General features: G+C 40.1%; 1 protein-coding gene across 8 annotated transcripts in view; it reads right to left on the reverse strand.

The window, feature by feature from the left end:
* The window catches only part of SYTL2 (synaptotagmin like 2), a 136,182-nt gene that overhangs the window by 52,973 nt on the left and 61,684 nt on the right, over positions 1 to 21,525 (reverse strand). For 5 of the 8 annotated variants that reach the window (XM_075337537.1, XM_075337535.1, XM_075337533.1 and 2 more), the window contains exons 3-7: positions 17,194 to 17,348; positions 15,804 to 15,960; positions 11,704 to 11,767; positions 8,939 to 9,056; positions 3,788 to 4,558 (exon numbers count right to left, since the gene is read on the reverse strand). In XM_075337537.1, the coding sequence (XP_075193652.1) occupies positions 3,788 to 4,558; positions 8,939 to 9,056; positions 11,704 to 11,767; positions 15,804 to 15,960; positions 17,194 to 17,348 (1,265 nt within the window). The remainder of the gene's footprint in view (positions 1 to 3,787; positions 4,559 to 8,938; positions 9,057 to 11,703; positions 11,768 to 15,803; positions 15,961 to 17,193; positions 17,349 to 21,525) is intronic. The other 3 variants (XM_075337540.1, XM_075337543.1, XM_075337534.1) reach the window with 2 other exon arrangements.

The raw sequence follows: 21,525 nt of genomic DNA on the forward strand, positions 1-21,525 counted from the left end.
AAATAGTAACGAGTAATATCTTTAGAAATAAAAAAAAAAATCTATAGAATATTAAAATAGAAATAATAGAATATAAAGTAAATAAATAGTAGCAAAAAGTAATAGTAAATATAGGCATAAAAGTTCATTCATCAGCAGCTTCCAAAAATACAAATTTTGTTACATTTCATAGCTTTGATCACCAATTACGGCAGATTTTACACTGCAGGCTGTTCTTCCCATCTAATGCAGAGCTGTGGCATAATCTACCACATGAGCTGAAAATTTTAAAACAATCAACGTATGAACACTGACTACAATTCAGGGAGTTAATAAAAAAAATATCAAAATCCAAAATGTGTTGCCACAATCCAATGAAAAGCAAAAATTGTTTTATATCTATATATCTGACAAAAATTAAGAGACACTGCAAAATTATCAGTTTCTCCGATTTTTCCCTTTACATTTTTGAGTAAAATGTAAATTGTTCTTTTATTCTATAAACCACTGACAAAGTCTCCGAATTTCCCAGCAATAAATTGTATTTTCACAGCTTTCATGCGTCTTGGCAGCTTTCCACCAGTCTTGTCACACTGCTTTTGTGTGATCTTATGTCACTCCTGGCGTAAAAATGTAAGCAGTTCTTCTTTGCTTGATGACCTGTGACTATCCATCTTCCTCTCTTGATTACATTCCAGAGGTTTTCAATAGCATTCAGATCTGAAGATTGGGCTGGCCGTTATAGGGTTTTGATGTGGTGGTCCTTCATCCACACATTGATTGACCTAGCTGTGTGGCATGGCACATTGTCCTGCTGGAAAAACCAGTCCTCAGAGTTGGGGAAAATTGCCTGAGCAGAAGGCAGCAACTGTTTTTCCAGGATAACCTTGTATGCGGCTTGATTCATAAGTCCTTCCCAAAGTTTAATCTGCCCAATTCCAGCCATGCTGAAGCATCCCCGGATCATCACCGATTCTCCACCAAATTTCACAGTGGGTGCAAAACACTGTGGCTTGTACGCTTCTCTAGGTCTCAGTCTAACCATTAGATGACCAGGTGTTGGGCAAAGCTGAAAATTAGACTCAGAAGATTACCTTACTCTAGATATTGAGCAGATTAAACTTTGCGAAGGACATATTAATCAAGCCGCGTATAATGTTATCCTGGAAAAACAGTTGCTTCTTTCTGCTCAGGCAATGTTCCCCAACTCTGAGGACTGTTTTTTCCAGCAGGATAATGAGTCATGCCACACAGCCAGGTCAATCAATGTGTGGATGAAGGAACACCGCATCAAAACCCTTTCATGGCCAGCCCAATCTCCAGACCTGAACTCCATTGAAAACCTCTGGAGTATAATCAAGAGGAAGATGGATAATCACAAGCCATCAAACAAAGAAGAACTGCTTACATTTTTATGCCAGGAGTGGCATAAGATGACCCAAAAGCAATGTGAAAGACTGGTGGAAAGCAGCCAAGACGCATGAAAGCTGGGATTAAAAATCATGGTTATTCCACAAAATATTGATTTCTGAACTCTAAAAGGAAAACATTATTAGTATTGTTGTTTCTAAATGATTATGAACTTGTTTTCTTTGCATTATTTGAGGTGTGAAAGCACAGTGCATTATGTGCATTGTTCTGTTATTTTGACCATTTCTCATTTTCAGAAAATAAATGTATTGCTTGGAAATTTGGAGACGTTGTCAGTAGTTTATAGAATAAAAGAACTATTTACATTTTACTCAAAAATATATCTATAAATATATATCTCTATCACAATATCTACAATCCAACTTTTAACTTTGTCACCGCGCTGGTTAATATCCTGCATTTTCCTTGATTTTTTAAATAATTCTTTTGATTTTTTTGTAATATAATGCAGCCACTGGTATGGTATATAGTTTAGAAGGACTCAATTACAGCAAAAATACCTAAAATTTAACTTTTAATAGTTCCTCTAAAAATAGGGAAGGATCACCTTGCCTATACATAAAATTAATATACAGTTTCAGAGCTTTATAAGTTGCAAAGTCCTCCAATAGCAAAAGAGGGGACTAGCATACCCTGTCGCATGCTGTTACACAGAAAAATAACAAATGGTGCTGGCAGGTGTTACAATTAACCGAGATAGCCAAAGTTGATTCAATCATAAAACTGCTTACTCTAAGGGATAACAAAAATGGCAGCAGTATTATTAACATACAGCACCACCCTCCAGTTAATAGCGAGGGGGTTCAATGACCATGACACTCAAGTGTTCAATCAAAAAAAAAAAAAAAAAATCAACTGATGTTCCAACACCCGGTTTACAATCAGCAATAACCAGGGATTGAAGTAATGAAATTATTACCCTGGCATTGTCTGAAAAAAGGGAACAATCTCACCCAATTGCTGGTGTGTCTTGTTTCCCAGAGGTCAGTTTGTCCTCCTACTCGGCGTTTCCACAGACCCTCACCAAACAGGTCTGGGACCCCCTTAGAATGGACTCACTGTCCTCTCCCAGAATCTCCTTCTCCCTTCTCCCCAGAATAATACTGCTGCCATTTTTGTTATCCCTTAGAGTAAGCAGTTTTATGATTGAATCAACTTTGGCTATCTCGGTTAATTGTAACACCTGCCAGCACCATTTGTTATTTTTCTGTGTAACAGCATGCGACAGGGTATGCTAGTCCCCTCTTTTGCTATTGGAGGACTTTGCAACTTATAAAGCTCTGAAGCTGTATATTCATTTTATGTATAGGCAAGGTGATCCTTCCCTATTTTTAGAGGAACTATTAAAAGTTAAATTTTAGGTATTTTTGCTGTAATTGAGTCCTTTTGATTTTTTTGGGCTACAAGAACATTCACCAGTGGAAGATACTATTCCATACAAGCCGGTCCTTTGTACAACCACATTTGGTAATCTCATACCAACTGCACTTTATACATCCGTTTCTGCCGAACCCACTATACCGTGGAGCACTTTCCATGATGTCTAAATGTATACTGTAGAAACCATTGTTACAGTCAGTCAAAATCCACATTGACCACATGGTGATAGTATAGATGTTTTAAAGATATATACGGTAACCACCTTTGGGCAGATTTTTTTTTCAGTCCTTGTGTAACACACAAGCAAATAATGTACAAACTATAACAAAGTTCATCACACAAGAATTTGTCAAAATGCAAAAATTAGAGGGGACCTGTCATCACAAAATAACTGTTCAAACCTAGCACAGACCATGGGGGTTTTCAAGCAGTTCAGTGCATCTTCCTACCCAAGCCATCTCCACTACCCTGCTCCTTAATGGACAGCTCTGGGTTTACATAAGAAATAAGAAGAGGGAAATAACATAAGGAACAAGTAGGCGGGAAGGTGCGCCAAACTACTCAGGCACGTCATGCATGCATGGACTGCCTGCACTTGGTTTGAACAGTCATTTTGTGACTAGTTTTAAATTTATACTGAAGCATGTTGCCCTAACAAACCTTAGAAAGTAATGATAGTCCTAGTTTCAAGACAAAAGAAAAATAAAACAAAAACAAAAACCCCTTCATGATTCGCTTTCAAAAGCCCAAAATTATAATATAATTTGATGATCGAGTACATCATTGGTCACAATTGCCGTATGATCAAGAGTAATCGTAATGTTTTCATTACTAAATACCGTAATATTAGTGTTAATCATACCGGTATCCCAGTTGTTCAGTTTGGCTAGAGCAGCAGTGAAATGCTTGTTGGAATACAATCAGTAAAACGTATACATGGACAAGTGTTACATAGCCGATTTGTAATGCATAACATTCCTTACGAAGAAGCCCTTACCAGCAGAATCAATGTTTATCTCGGGATACATTTCATTGGGAATTTCGTACAATCTGTCATAATTTAGTTCTTGGCTCTGGTCTTCTAGATTCTTCTCAACGTCCAAGATTGGAGTAGAATTTGAAGGCGTTTGAAGAGTTAATGAAACACTTGGGTTGTCTTCGAAGTCTAGATTCTCCGTTGAATTGGTGGCATCTACATCCAAGTACGTTGGCTTGGGCTCTTGATGAAGAGGGTGATCCAAAAGTTCATGATCAAAATCATTTTGGAAGGAGCTAGGGTCGAGGATTCCAAATTCACCAATTTCCCGAGCGTTATAAGATTCAGGATTTGGAGTGGGCGGCTTTTGAAGGACGTACTCTGAAAACCTCACTTGTTTTTGTCTATCTGGTGAGTTTTCCGATGAGTTCACTCTCTCATCGAATATATGAGTCTGTTCAGCTTCCAGTATAGGTGAAGCCGGCAAAACCAATTTGAGCGCTTCGATGTTGGGAGGAATTCGAATGCTTTCAGAGTCAGTCGAGCTGGAACTTGACCTACGTTTCAAAATGCCTTTACGTTTGTTCGTACCGTTAAGAGAGTCCTCTCTCTGGAGCGACGAGTTTGAGCGGACCACCGGAGGCTGCCCATTTATCAACAGTTTTCTAGGTTTTGGCACTGGAGTTTGTTTCGGCGTAGGGTCATCTTCAGCCTCCAGTGAGATTTTTCTGCCACCGATAGGTGATGGGTAAGGTAATTTCACACCGTATTTAATTATGGATGACATGAGGTCTGCAAAAAACATGTAAATAAGGGCAAGAATGAAACAATAGACTGCATGCATAACTTAAAAGCAATGCATTGATGAAGCATAAAAAGAGGAAAAGGGAAAATCACAAATAATTTCAGACGGACAGGATTGTTTTCAGCTTTTATTGTTTTGGTTTTTTTCTTTTATTTTTTTTAAAAAATTGATTACACAAATAGAAGCGCACGAAAACGGATAATAGAGCTGAAAGACAAAAATACAGGCGGGAAGTACAGACTGCACATTTAGTATCAGAGCGATTATGCAGGTTAATTCCAAGAATAAATTACAATTAGATTTTCTCATAGGACTAGTCACCAAATATGAAATCGTTTTATTGTTTTATGGAAGGCAGCAGTTTAATAAAAATAAATAAAAAAAAAATAAATTTTTGCTTTACCATTTTTTTAGTAGACAATAAGCTAAATTGAACGGTGTCAGTCAAGACTGCAACTAATGTCAGAATCAAAATCTAAAAAAAAAAAATAAAAAAAAAAACCTCCAAAAAACTTTTACAGTCTGACCGCTCTAACTGTAAAGAACCCTTTCCTATTTAGCTCCCAGAATAGTCTTTCTTTCATCTGCAGTGAGTGCCACCTCGTCCTTAGTATGGTGTTTGAAAGGAATAAGTCATGTGCCAGTCCTTTGTATTGACCACTGCAGATGCATGAACCCGCAAATGTTCGGGTTCAGCCAGACTTAAAGAAAAGTCCGGTTCAGGTCTTGACTTCAACTCAACCACCAAACCCCATATAGAAGTCTATGGGAACTCAAACTTTATAGTGCTATAAAATGGTGTTAAGAGCTAGGGGGGCTGTAAAAAGAAGCAAAAATGGGCATTAGATCAGGACAATTCTATTTAGAGTTTCTGCGCAGTGGTTATACTGCTTCCGGGTCTGCTCATTAACTTTTATGAATATATACTGCTTCTCTCGCCCACCCGCTGTGACAGCATCTGTACTTGGTTGCAGTCAGACTGCCAGTGACTGCGATTGGTTGTGGAGTATAAAAATAAATATTTAGAAAAAAAAAAAATAAAAATGACATGGTGTCCCCCATATATGATACCCAGCGCAGATAAAGCAGACTGCTACAGGCTGCAGCTCCCAGCTGTGTATCAAATACGAGGAATCCCATTCGGATTTTTTTTTTGTTTTTAATTATATAAATACATTTTAAATGTGTGTAGTTGTTTCCCCCTCCCCCCAATTTTAACACCCAGGCAAGATAAGGCCCACAGCTGGGGGCTGGTGTACTCAGGCTGGGGAGGCCCATGATTATTGGGCCCCCCCAGCGTAAAAATAGCAGTCTGTAGCCACCCCACAATTGTTGGGGCAGCTGCAGACATCTGTCATCAAGGCCAAAGTTAGTAATGGGGGTTTCAAAACAGAGGAAAATACTTTAACAAAAAAACATAACCTCACAATTATTGACCCCCCCCCAAAACACCCATGAACATCTCTCATAATCCACACAAGGACACATGACTATCCTGGCTCAGATACATCCTGCGGTTGCAGTGCAGGGTCACATTAGAAAACGTGACTGACCACTGTAGCATCAAGGACACACTGACTGAGCCGCAGCTGTCAGTTGTGACGTCATTGAGTTCACAGCTGGTTGTTCCCACGGTACCCCAGCTGTGACCTCAAGTGAACTGACCTGAAGTGAACCCTTTGAACTCAAAGACCTCACCTCAGGTGAATTCATTGAACTCAATGCCGGCAATGTGTGCAGATTAAGTATTTGGTTTTAGATATTTCTGAATCAAATCTGCATCTCCTGGCAGAAAAATGCACTGTAAATGAGTCAACCTCATCGAGTGAGTGGTCATGTTTTCTAATGTGATCATGCACTGCGACTTGCAGAGCTGGGTAGTCGTGGGGTCTTGTGTGGTTTACGTCAGACCTGCAGGGGTGTTTTTTTTTGGGGTGGGGGTGTGGGGGGGTGTTTAATAAATTAGAGAAAGTTGGAGGTTTTGTGTCTTTTTAAATAAAAGGATGTCTGTGTTTTGTGTTTATTTCTTTTGACTTTACAGGGTAAGTAATAGGGGGGTCCTCATAGACCCTTCCCCATTGCTAACTTCGGGATTGCCATACCCATAATGTACCAATGGAGCGGCGGCTGACCACGTGCACTGCCACTCTATTCTAATTGGAATAAAAGTGTTCTGTTCTGCTGATCAGTGCTGGTCCCACCAGTCGGACCCTCATCGAGCAATAAGTTATCACTAGTGATAAGCAAGCACTACCATGCTCAGGTGTTCGGTACTCTTAACGCACAGTTGGATGCTCGGATGGGGGAGACTTAAGTACCTGAATATAATGAAAGTCAATGGGGTACTTGAGCATTTTTCCGGAAGATTTCCTAGAAAAATGTTTGGAGTTAATCAATTTCCATTATACTCAGATACTCTAGTCGCTCCCATCCAAGCATCCAACTGCTCGTTATGAGTACTGAGCACCAGATCATGGTAGTACCCGCTCATCACTACTTATCACCTATTCTTTGGATAGGTGTTAAGAGGGTAATCCGGTGAAAAGTAAGGGTGGTGTCACACACAGCGACAACGACGTCGCTGCCAAGTCACCATTTTCCGTGACGTAGCAGCAAGGTCCCATCGCTGTCGCCGTGTGTGACATCCAGCAACGACCTGGCCCCTGCTGTGAGGTCGCCGCTCGTTGCTGAATGTCCTGCTTCATTTTTTGCTCGTTGCTCTCCCGCTGTGAAGCACACATCGCTGTGTGTGACAGCGAGAGAGCAACGATCTGAAGCGAGCAGGAGCCGGCATCTGCGGTAAGCTGTAACCAAGGTAAATATCGGGTAACCAAGGGAAGCCCTTTCCTTGGTTACCCGATATTTACATTAGTTACTAACACCGCCGCTCTCATACTGCCAGTGCTGGCTCCCTGTTCCCTGCACACGTAGCCGGACTACACATCGGGTAAATAAGCAAAGGTTTGCTTATTAACCCGATGTGTACTGTGGCTAGGAGTGCAGGGAGCCAGCGCTAAGCGGTGTGCGCTGGTAACCAAGGTAAATATCGGGTAATAGTTACCCGATATTTACCAAGCGCAGCATCGCTTCCACGCGTCGCTGCTGGCTGGGGGCTGGTCACGGGTCGCTGGTGAGATCTGCCTGTTTGAAAGCTCACCAGCGACCATGTAACGACGCAGCAGCGATCCTCATAAGGTCAGGTCGTCCGTCGTGATCGCTGCTGCATCGCTATGTGTGAAAGGGGCTTAAGCCTTAAGCCAGAAACTAGCAAAAATTTGGTTGCAAATTTACAGCTGCTCATAGCACGTGTCTGATTCATTTTCTAGATTTAGGACAGTCTAAAAGTGCACCAAATTTACCCTGACTTGAATACTGCTGCTCTCCAAAAACAAGACAAGATCCCAAAAACAGCAACAGCGTTATCTGGTATTGCACATTAGCCCTATTCACTTTAATAGAGCTGCAATACCAGATGCAACCAATGGAAGATAGTGGTGCTGTTTATGGAAAAAAAAAAAAAAAAATATTTAACATGGATTCTACTTAATTACTTTTTACAATTATTTACATAATCATTTCTGATTCAAGATTCATTACAACATGTAAAATCATAATACAATTAAAAGTTGCATAATCATTAGAATCAAAAATACAATTATAAAATAATTCAGTACATGAAATAATTTAGCTGATCATACAGAACTTCATGTCAATTTGCTGTGACAAATGTTACACACATACACACGCTTTATAATTTACAGATCTGGAACCAATTATATCAAACCGAACAACATGTCACAGGTTAAAGATATTCTAAAAAGTTTAAATTAAGACTTAAAATCCAAAATATAATCGTATAAACATAAAAAAAAAAATAAGATTAAAACGCCATTAAATTTTAGATTTCTAGTCCCAACACTCAGATCGTATCCGTATTTGGCTTATTCCATAAGGAATATTATATAGCTCGACCGATTGATATAATGTATCTTGGCAAGATATACAGTGTTATGACTATTGAGAGTTCCGAGGGGGTGGTACAATCCCTGAGTCATACTCCACCCCCTCGGAGCCTACACTTTGAATTCAACAGTATTATTGAGCCTGGAGTGTTCCTTTAAATGCACATTTATGCTTAAGGTATGTCAGACTAATAAGACCACCATAATAAGCCTAATTAAAAAAGTTCATGAACAGCCATCAAGGTCTTTCATAACTTACAATAGGCAGAGTTGCAGTATTTCAGGACTTGTTAATGGGAGTGGACCCAAGCATGTGACCCCTATACTCACTAAATGTCATTAAAAGATTACCAAAATTAAAAAAAAAAACATAAAAAAGGTAGAATAGAGAAGAGTTTAACTCACCACTTTTCTTTCCTATTTGCCCATTCACAAGGCCAGGATCAGGATTTTGCTTTGACATCTCATTATGGAGGTCGGCTTCATCTACTCCAGCTTCCGAATTGAAGGGATTTTTTCGTTGCTGAAAACAGACACAGATTATAACGCATGTAATAAATTACAACTCTTCATCTTTGCTTGTCACTCAAACCCCAATTTACGAAAGTTACAAAATAATTGGGATCTCATAGTGCAGTCTGAAATCTCCAGACGCATACACAATGAGGCCCACTAAAGCCTTCATCATCTGTGTCGAAATGCCTTAACTACATCTACTTTTATCAAACTTCTGTAAGCTATGCAAATATATCATGTGACAGGTCTGTTTAGCCAAGGTAAAAACAGGAACTAAAGAAATTATTTCTAGGGCAGTGTTTCTCAACTCCAGTCCTCAAGACCCACCAACAGATCATGTTTTTAGGTTTTCCTTAATATTGGACAGGGAATAATTCCATCACCTGTGCAACATTAAGGAAATCCTAGAAACCTGATTGAGGAAAACCTGAAAACATGATCTGTTGGTGGGTCTTGAGGACTGAAGTTGAGAAACACTGTTCTAGGGCCTAGTGATGAGCGAGCACTATCCTGCTCGGGAGCCCAGTAAACGTAATGACAGTTGGATGCTTGGATGGGCTCGACTCATGTACCGGAGAAGAATGGAAGTCGTTAGGAACTCGTGCATTTTCCCTAAAGATCTTCTGGAAAAATGCTTGAGTTTCCCATTGACTAATTCTACTCCGTACACAAGTTGAGGCCATCCAAGCATCCAACTGTCATTACAAGTACCGAGCATGGTACTGCCCGCTCATCACTAGTTACGAGCACCCGAGCATGGTAGTGCCCGCTCATCACTAGTTACGAGTACTGAGCACCCGAGCATGGTAGTGCCCGCTCATCAATATTAAGGTGGCTTTGGGAAACCATTCCTTTTGACCTCCCTAATACATGCATGTTTAAGCCCTCAAACACAATAGACGCAATTGCTTGGCTGTCCAATATCTGTCCCGACTTCTCCACAAATAGGAGCACTTAACTACGATGAATCCTATCTGGACAACAAAAAGATACTTCTGAAAAAGAAAAAAAAAAAAAAGCCGGAAGGCCCCCCCCCATACACAGACTGCCAGCTAATCCTGCCTATATTGGCGGGTTCTATTGTGTACAGGTGCGTGAAGCCAAATCTGTTCTAAGATAAGGGGGAAAGAGCTGTAAACGAACAGCTCTGGCAAAGTCTTCCCTCCCTTCTAAACAAAGGATTGGTCATATTGAAATTGAACATGTCAGACCCTTCTTTGATTGGCATCTGTAGTCAGAGGAGACTTGGGACATGGGGTTTGGCCCCAAATGGCAGGTTTGGTCACTGTTTAAAGTGTATAGAAACCCCTAGAATATATTTGTATTATGGCTTTTTTGTTACAAACACAAGGCGGAAACATTGGGCGACTGAGTCACTTTTAATAGTAAATCGTGATAAATGCCATACATGAAACCCAAATTCTAACCCAGTTTCATACTTTCATGTTTCAAACACAGTCCATAATTCGACCGCGATACACGGACTGGCTGTAGAACTCCTCACCTGAATTTGATAGCCTCATATGCTTAAATTAGGCTGTTGAGTTTGGGGTCTGGATACACCTCAAATTCCATAAATTTTAACAACTATTTTAGAATAGGAATACAAGCAAGGGGGTCCTCCTAAACCAAATATAATTTTGATTTTGGCCATTTTTACTGCCATTACCAGAATAGTAATGGGGCCTTTAAATGACACTTTACAGTGTAATTTTGGCCCTTTACACTTGGAACAGTAATGGGGTCCTGTTAAACCCCATATGTTTAAATTTTGCTCAGCTTAACCTTCACCACTGAAAAAACTAATAGAGTCTTGCTAGATCTTAGTCACTAAACCTTACAACTAACTTTGGATGAGCCCTTCCTATAATAAGTTTCTGAAAAAAAAATTAAAAAAATTGCCATATAGATTATAGTCAGGCCACCAAGGAGTACAGCTTGGTGAAGGTGTCGTGTGGTATTCTGTGCTGCACTCACTGAGTGTCATGGCGGCGTTTGACTCCACCCGCGATTCTTTAGTTGCACAGCCTGTCATGGGCGTCGATTGGTTCTGGCTTTACTGCCAGTACAGTGGGAGTTAATTTCTGCTGGCCTGTGATTATCTGCTGGGAGCTCAGGCGGCTGATCACCATCTCTAACCTTTATAAGGTTCTGGAGTCTGGAGCTCTTCACCGGATATAGCTTTGCTTCCTTGTTCATGTGATTTGGTGATCTACAAGTTGCGGTTTTCAATGGTATGAGAGTCCTCCAGTTGTGTGTTAATACCCTACCCCTTTTTGCTTTACTCCCCTGTTCACATACTGTTCCCCCTTGCGTGTTTAAGTGCAATGTGCGACTTTTCATTGACCGTTGTCTGTGCCAGTTTGTGGCCTTTTGGTTACTGGGTTTCTGACCCGCTCCCAGGGTGGGGTAGAGTAGTAGCCAGGATTGAACAAGAGACAGGGTCACGCTGGGGGCTCGAACCTGGCTACCACAGAGCCTACCTTTCAGATAAGGGACAGCCCAGGAGCCCCAGCCTTAGGGACAGCCTAGGAGCCTGTGTTCCATCTGTACATACTCAGTGACAGAAGCATGCCCTACTATTTAGAGGAGATTAATATTTTCACATTTTCTGATCTATTATACACAAAACCATTTGAGTAGACAATGGTCACCTTTGCAGGGGAAGCCGTTCCATTTTTCATAATATCTTTGTCTGCAGAATTCAATTTTCTTGCACTGATTAAAATTTAAAATAAAAAATTCCATATTACAAAATATATTTTAAAAATGTAAAAAACTAAATAAATTTGCTTCTATAAAAGAACTTATTCAGTTTGTCGCATCATCGCATGCCACATTTATAGCAACATCGATTGCTCTCAAGCCATTACGAGAGGAGCCGATGGAGATTTATGAGCCAAAATACTCATATTTCAAAACAGCAAGGTCAACACAACCCGAGAGGCCTCACCACAGACGTGGAATATGGCTGACGCAGCAGGTTCCTGAAATCCTTTTAAACAAACGTTAGCATTTAAGAGTCTTCAAGTACTTATCTTTGGTTTGCTAGGTGTGCAAAGTTTATTTTTGGGAGGATAAATGTGAACAAAGTATTTATCAGTGACTCAAAGTGTCAATATGGGATAAGTCAGACCCAGAGAGCAACCCAAAAATCAGCTATGGGGAGATTACCCTGAAATAACATCTGTGTCCTACCATGATCTCAGTTTGATAACAGAAATATTAAAAGGGATCTTTAGACCGTCAAGGAAAACTGGCCATTGTGGCTTTTAACTTACATTTAAAGACGGATTAAAAAAAAACAAACAAAAACAACAAAAAAAAGATAGAGATTAGAGATAGATCTAATATATAAAGCTGAATGTATGTATGTATGTATGTATGTATGTATGTATGTATGTATGTATGTATGTATGTATGTATGTATGTATGTATGTATGTATGTATGTATGTATGTATGCATGCATGTATGTGTGTGTGTCCGGGATTGGCATCAGCACCGTCACGGCTATACAGCCACAAATGTTTGCACACTCACACTTCTGGACCCCGAGAGCGTCATAGGCTATGTTTTGAGGGGAAATTTTAACCCCGCTCTACAGTTATTCGCCAAAAAGCCTGCCTCCATTAAAGAGAATGGAGCTCGGAGCCACAGTGCGGCCAGAACTTCAGAAGAATGCGTAGCCACGCCCTTATATGGAATGTTGGCGTGTCACCATGCAGGCAGACCGGGAAAGAGGCAGGCAGACCGGGAAAGAGTGAGTGAAAGAGACGGGTTAAGAGACAGACACAGACAGGTAAAGATACAGACCCATACAAAGAGACACAGGGAAACAGACAGACAGGGAAAGAGACAGAGGGAAAGAGACAGGAAAAGAGAGGGAAAGAGACGAACAGGGAAAGTGACAGACAGGGAAAGAGATTGAGACAGATGGAGAAAGAGACCGAGACAGTCAGAGACAGACAGGGAAAGAGACAGATAGACAAAGAGATAGAGAGAGACAGATATATACAGAGGGGGAGACAGACATTATAATTACATTTCTATCTATTTGTTTTGTGGTTTTTGTGTGCAGAATACATTTTTGTTAATACATTCTTTTTTAACAGCAGTTATTAACCCTGGCAAAGCCGGGTAGTACAGCTAGTATATTATACATACATACATACATACATACATACATACTAAAAAATGTCTGTCTGTCTGGGATTGGCATCTGCGCATTCGCAGCTACAGCCACAAAATTTTGCACACACACACGTCTGAACCCCGAGAGCGTCATAGGCTATGTTGTGAGGTGAATTTTTAACCCCGCCCTTTCCAATTTACCAATCAATTTTGCCCCTATCTACATAATGGGGAAAAAGTGAAACGAAAAGTGTATCCACACCGTCGCATTTACAATCACGAAATTTTGCACAGACACCTCATGTGACCCAGGGAACGTCGTAGACTGTTTTGACAGGAAAATTTAACCCCGCGCTTTACAGTTACTCTCCAAAAAACATGCCTCCATTAAAGTAAATGGAGACTGGAACTACAGGTTATTAGTAGGCGCTGTGAGTGGTTGCTATAGGAACAAAAGACATTCATAGTATAAGAAGCTTATATGTGAGGTAATAAGATGTCGTGGGGAGACGGATCGAGACCGAGAGAGACAGAGACAGACAAACGGGGAAAGAGACAGACGGAGCACATTACTTGGCCAATTTAGTTACATTTGTGTGGAATATCTGTGGTGTTGAAATATATGTTGTGAAATGCTTCTATTAGCTTAGAAATGTAATTATTAAAAAGCAAAAAACTATTTGTTTTGTGGTTTTTGTGTGCAGAATACATTTTTGTTAATACATTCTATTTTGTTAACAGTTATTAACCCGGGTGAAGCTGGGTAGTACAGCTAATGTAATAAATAAAATTAAATTAAAATAAATATAATATATGATATATAATATTTATATTCATAATATATATATATATATATATATATATATATATATATATATATATATATATATATATATATATATATATATATATATATATGTGTGTATAATAAAAATATGTTACATTATGTAAAGCGCTGTGGAATCAATAGCGCTATATATACATTATATATATATATCTATACATATATCTATACACACAAACACACATATACACATACAATACGTCTAGCTCCAAAGAAATCTTAAGTGGCTGAAGTGAAAATTGCAAGAAACGTCTTGTTCTATATAGATGGAGTTATTTGGAACATAGCCATGCACAGAATATAGAGTGGGAAATAATAAACTAAATAAAAATTTCTCATGTATTGATCCAGCGTTAGATCCATTATTACACTCCAGAGCTGCAGTCACTATTCAGCTGGTGCAGTCACTGTGTATATACAGTACATTAGTGATCAGGATTTCCATCCTGTATTATACTGCAGAGCTGTACTCACTATACTGCTGGTGTAGTCACAGTATATATCTTGCATTGTTGGTTGTCACTGAAAACAGTTAATAAATTTGTTAAATTCACCATCCTCAGATCTTGGTGTAAAACATTTCAGAGATTTGAGCACTTAAGCTTGCAGAATAGTGAGTGCAGCTCTGGAGAATACTATAGGCTATAACTTCAGATCATTACAGGGTAAGTATTTTATGTTCACAGTGACCTCTCTATTCTGCTGGTGCAGTCACTGTGCACATACATTACTGCTCCTGTACTGATCCTAAGTTACAGCCTGTAGTATTCTCCAGAGCTGCACTCACTATTCTACAACCTTCAGAGATTAAATCTTTTACACCAAGCTCTGAGAAAGGTGAATGTATTGAAAAGCTTGTTAACAGTTTCCAGTGACAACCAACAATCCTAGGTATATACACACAGTGACTGCACCAGCAGAATAGTGAGTGCAGCTCTGGAGAATAAGGCCAAGTTCACACTTCCGTTGTTTTCAATCAGTCAGGTCCGGCAGCAACGGATCAGTTGTTTTTTTAGATGTCAACTGATGCAACTGATGTGTTTTTCACAGGATTCCTTTCACAGGAATCCTGTGGAAAAAAACGGATCAGTTGTGTCCGTTACATCCGCTGTGTGTCCGTTTTTTGACGGATCAGTCATGATCCGTTTGTGTTTGGGACAGCCCAGTGGGTGTGCCAAACATGCTGGGCATGCTCAGTAGAGCATGACGGAATCCAGCGCTGGATTCCGTCGTAAGACTGATTACAACGAAATCCAGCACCATAGACATACAATGCAAGTGTGACGGATGGTGACTGATTCCTGCGCGGTGCGTTGTTTTCGACGGCCCGAAAACGTTACATTCTGCGTTGCTCCCAGCCCGGCAGTCAGTCAAAAAACGACGGACCGCGACGCAGCGGACGCAACGCAGGGTCATCAGTCGCAATCCGCCACTAATGCAAGTCTATGGGACACAACGGAATCCGCTAAACGGATTCAGTTGTTAACCATAGCAGCGGATTTCGACTGATACATTTTAGCGGAAATGTGAATTTAGCCTAATACAGGAGGTAACTCAGGGTCAGTACAGGATCAGTAATGTAGATGAAGGACAGACACTTGTTTAATTTGTGAATTTCAGACTTGTATTTTATAGCTTTATGTCCAGGATATAAATTGTCTGCACTCCAACCCTCATACATATTTTGTCCCATTATGGCATATATAATACAAAACACTTGTATAACCGCAATATAAAATCCTACACAGACGATTTTTCTGTCATCGATAGGTCTGTACCTGTGGATGGCCTGGACAGTAGAAGGCATTAGGTCTTCTTCGGCTTCATCTGGTGGCTCCATAACACCGTACAGCTCTGGAGGAATAAAAAGGTCTTGGTTGACACTGTTCACCCAGCGTCTCTGTGATTTGTCCTTACTGCTCTGACTTAGCTCGGCTAAAATATAAAAAGTGACCATTATTTCTAGAAGTTGCATGTGAGAAACACTGGGTACGGTATTCACAAACATGATCATTCGCGGGTCACATTGTATGGTAGAAAACACAAAAAAAAAATTCGAAGTTGTTAGACTAGATGAGTGCGGCTCAACCTTTGGCTCTATGAAATTGTAGAAATCCTGTGAATGAATGTGCCTTCATTCTACACAAAAAGGACGTATTTGCTTTACACAAAAGATTGAACATCGTAATCAAAGGAATATTCCCAGCTAAAAACAAATTATGGAAAAATCTACAGAACAAGCCATAAATGTGCCATAGATACCGACCTCTGGAACCCACAGTCATGGTCAAAATAAAGGCTGCCGGCCATCACACCCGGGTGACGAAAGAACAGAAAAGTGCCTGCACTTCATCACAATACTCATATTTAGGCAAGTTTGGCTGTGAGTAGTGTATGAAGATAGTATAGTCTTTTATACAGGGGCAGTATTATAGTAGTTCTATTCTTGTACATAGGGGCAGTATTATAGCAGTTCTATTCTTGTACATAGGGGCAGTATTATAGTAGTTCTATTCTTGTACATAGGGGCAGTATTATAGTAGTTATATTCTTGTACATAGGGGGCAGTATTATAGTAGTTCTATTCTTGTACATAGGGGCAGTATTATAGTAGTTATATTCTTGTACATAGGAGCAGTATTATAGTAGTTATATTCTTGTACATAGGTGGCAGTATTATAGTAGTTCTATTCTTGTACATAGGGGGCAGTATTATAGTAGTTCTATTCTTGTACATAGGGGCAGTATTATAGCAGTTCTATTCTTGTACATAGGGGGCAGTATTATAGTAGTTCTATTCTTTTACATAGGGGCAGTATTATAGCAGTTCTATTCTTGTACATAGGGGCAGTATTATAGTAGTTCTATTCTTGTACATAGGGGCAGTATTATAGTAGTTATATTCTTGTACATAGGGGCAGTATTATAGTAGTTATATTCTTGTACATAGGGGCAGTATTATAGCAGTTCTATTCTTGTACATAGGGGCAGTATTATAGTAGTTATATTCTTGTACATAGGAGCAGTATTATAGTAGTTATATTCTTGTACATGGAAAGAAGAAGTATTCGTTATTGGTCGTACAGTTGAAGGACCTTGAAAGTGACATCCATCTGTCAAGCACAAAAATTGCATTATACTGAAATATCCATTACATATATCACTTACCTATAGTTGCTGGGTTTTTCCGCTTCCTAATTGAGGCTCTGACTAGGTCGGCTCCATGTATCTTATCCCGGTGTCGTCGTGATTTGGCCTCATAAAACCATTGACCACTTTTATACTTTAACTCATTCTCATCATTGACTTCATCCTGTAGATGACTGTAAACCAAAAAGAGACCCATATTTAATAAAGACCACGCTAGCAAGAATTCACACCCTAAAGTCAAAATAGAAAAAAAAAAACTAAAAATAAAAATATATATATATATATATATATATATATATATATATATATATATATATATATATATATATATATATATATATATATATATATATATATATATATATATAGAGAATAACTCTTTTTTATATATTTAATTTTTTTTATTTATTGAAAAATATATACATTTTAATATATAAGAAAACAATATATATTATATATATTTATTTTTAAATGTTTCCATTCCATGTTGTTCCTCCTTCTGGGAATACTTACATATTGACATTTTGTTATGAAAGTATGCGAACATTGACAACATTGTGTTACTATTCCCCTTATTGATGGCTCCAGTATCAGATGTTATTGGGGAATCTTTTCCAAGCCAAAAAAAGAAAGAATGGTAACTCCAAGTTATACATTTCCAGGAAGGGAAACATAAATAAATAATTACCCTATGAAGTCAGACAGATTTTGGTTGTTCTGCATTTGCAAAATCAATGACGTCTGTGGATACTAAACTTAAAATGCTGACACCTTCTCCGCTGTTCCCCGTCAAATCAGCAAATATGAACATATACTGTATATAGATTTGGCAGAGCCGCTTTTCTGGGTAAGAGATTCAAAAGGTGAAGTACAGGGCAGATCATGGCAGCGTCCTTACATAATGCCACGTAAATGGCTAATAGGAATCCTCACATTCCAAGGGTAAAACTGACAATTAAAGCCGTCACCCTCAATTACTGTAGATCCGGGTGTAACATTAGCGTCTATGCATCCTCCAGAGCTCGTGGTTAGCAGGAGACGCTCAGATGTTCCAGGATTCATGCTGATTTTAAGCCTTATTTTCTATGGCATCCCAAGCCTTACAAAAAATAAATACAAATAATAGTGCACCAAAGAGCCTTGTTTGTGGCGGCACCTTCTCCCAGTCAGGGCAGCCAGTCTTCGTTAGATAGAAAACGGATGGTCCTGGCTGGGAGAAATGGTGCCAACGCCAACAAGGTGCCTTGGTGCACCATTCTCTATAGAGTCTATCCTCATGTGAGCCTAGCCACAGAGTTAAAACAATATGGCCCTGGCTAATAGAAATGGTGCAAGCACTCAGTACTACCCATTTGTACTCCATGGTGCACCCCCCAAAACACCCCAAGAATACAGTATCCTCATGTGAGTCTAGCCACAGAGTTAAAATGGTGCCGCCACCAACAATCCTCTATAGTGCACTATTCTCAATATCACCTCGACAGAGACTGATTTCTCCATCTCATGATCACTTTAAGAAGGTGTGATACAGAATAGTGCACCAAGGCGCCTTGCTGCTGGTGGCACCATTTCTCCCGGCCAGGGTCATCAGTCTTCGATAGATCGGATAGAAGACTGATGATCCTGGCTGGAAGAAATTGTGCCACCACCAACAAGGCGCACTATTCTCAATAGCACCTCGACAGACATATCTCTCACTCATGATCAGTTTAAGGAGGTGCTATACAGAATAGTGCACCAAGGCGCCTTGTTGGTGGTGGCACCAATTCTCCAAGGCGGGGCCATCAGTCTTCGATAGATAGGATAAAAGACTGATGCTCCTGGCTGGGAGAAATTGTGCCACCACCAACAAGGCACCTAGGTGAACTATTCTCAACAAGGTGCCTTGGTGCACCATTCTCTATAGAGTCGATCCTCATGTGAGCCTAGCCACAGAGTTAAAACAGTGATGGCCCTGGCTAGGAGAAATTGTGCTGCCACCAAAAAGGTGCCTTTTTTGCACTATTCTCAATAGCACCTTGACAGACATACAGTATCTATAGCTCATGATCACTTTAAGGAGGTGTAATAGAGAATAGTGCACAAAGGCGCCTTGTTGGTGGCGACATCATTTCTCCCTGCCAGGGCCATCATTGTTTAACTCTGTGGCTAGACTCACAGGAGGATACTGTATTCTTGGGGTGTTTTGGGGGACGCACCAAGGAGTACAAATGGGTGGTGCTGAGCGCTTGCACCAAGTGGCTAGGCAAGAGAATGGGGATGTGGATTTGGGGGCTATAGCACAGCTGCAATATGCCAAGACAACTGTATCAGAGTAAAGCTAGCAGGTCAGCTAGGAGGGTGTGTTGCATTGGTGCAATACCTTCCAAGTACCACTAGGGGGGAGATACAACTAATAGGAGGCTTATTCTGTATACAACGGGGGCTATGCTTATAAACAAACTTTGCGTGGATCAGTAGAACTGGTGAATAAGAAACTTTGTAATATATATCTTAATCAGAAAAATTTGCTTCCTTCCCCCATTTATAAGTCACCTCGCCCACTTTCCCCTTTCCTCTTGAACTCACCATCCATTTTGATAAAACATGTCAAAAAATCATGACACTGCCTATTATACTGTATGGAGAGGGAAGGAGTGCGAACTTGAAGCACATTGATAAATCGAGCAGGAGATACAGAAAGATCGTATTTGTTCTAACGCCAGCGGTGAATTCACATCCTCACTGATCACTACTGCTATGTAATGTTCTCCATGCTGCTTTTTCAAAATTATTAGTCTCCTCCACCAGCTCAGAGTGGATTGTACATTAAGGATGTATCCTGCATTGTCACCATTTTTCCTCTCTAAGACATATAATGGCTGGATATAGTGGCATTCCTGATGTACACATGCAGGATAGCTTAAGATAAGCCCAACAATAGAGATCAATAACCCAATCAAGGTCCCTTATTAGCCAGGCTGGTTAGCAATATATTACAGTGCCATTCCGATTTCATGATTCAACTTTCTCACCAGGACAACTCCAGGCTATTGAAAGTCACTGGGTCATTTCTCTCAATAGACTAGGGTTGTCTTGATGAGTCAACTCCGCTACAAATGGGAGTAATGACCCCGTTCTACATAGCTCAGATAGTGGACACTAATATAATAAATATTATAAATATATAAATATATATTATAAATAAATAAATATAATACATGGCCGTCTTGAGACTATCATTTACAGTTGCGTTTTCCCACCTAGATAATCTCAACCTTTATCTTACGTGAATGCTATATATCACAGGTAGGTTATCTAGCTGTAAAGGAGATTACAATCCCCCCACCTATTCTTAATTTGGCTACCCCACGAGATAAACCCCAGTCTACCAAAGATAGATGACCTACTTGAGACTCTCTAGCTCTATAGCATAAGGTTATCCTATTGGGACAACCCAAGCATGAAAGGGGGTAGCACTAATCCATGATGGACAGCATGGTGTATCACAATGCCATCACGCACACCAATTCTTAAGAGTTATCCCATCAGGACAATCCATACTATGGAGCTAGGAAGTCATCTTTCTTTATTGGGGTTGGCCGGGAGGTGTGTGTGTGTGTGTGTGTGTGTGTGTGTGTGTGTGTGTGTGTGTGTGTGTGTGTGTGTGTGTGTGTGTGTGTGTGTGTGTGTGTGTGTGTGTAGGAGGGGGGGGGGTGTTGGAAGAACTCAATGAGGCTTTGGGGGAAGTGGCACTCTAATACATAGCTGTCCGTCATGTAAAATAAAGGTGATCTCAAGTGGGTCATTATTACCATGATGGAGAGCTGTGCCAACTTCATTCTTAAAATTTAATGCAACTCCAACAAGACAACTCCAGTCCATAAAGTTACATGACCCACTTGATATGTCCTCTAGATCCCCATTAACCATGATGGACAGATCTAGCCCTCTCCCCATCCCCCTTCTTAATTGGCCAGGCTATAAAATGAATGACCTAGTTGAGTCTCCCTGTATTAGCTACAATAGAAACACTAATTTCTTTTCCATGATATAAGATTGTTGCTGATCAAGCAATCCCAATCTCTATAAAAGTGACGGGGATAATTGGCTCTATTTACCATTTTCACACAACTGCAGAAATGGGGGGGGGGGGGGGGGGGGAAGAGAGGCTCATAAAATAAAAGATGGTCCTACAAGCGATCAAACCCTTCAATATGGACACAAAGACCCCAACCACAAGGTAATGGATTCTCCCCGGTAGCCGCCCCACAGAACGCTATGTACATACCATTTTGCAGCTTTAGAAGTAAACCGTGCAGTGACCCGTACGGCTCAGCGCGCTTTTGCCCCGCAGGTTTAACGTTACAC

The sequence above is a fragment of the Anomaloglossus baeobatrachus genome, chromosome 2 (genome assembly GCF_048569485.1).
Source record: "Anomaloglossus baeobatrachus isolate aAnoBae1 chromosome 2, aAnoBae1.hap1, whole genome shotgun sequence".
Taxonomy (NCBI): Eukaryota; Metazoa; Chordata; class Amphibia; order Anura; family Aromobatidae; genus Anomaloglossus; species Anomaloglossus baeobatrachus.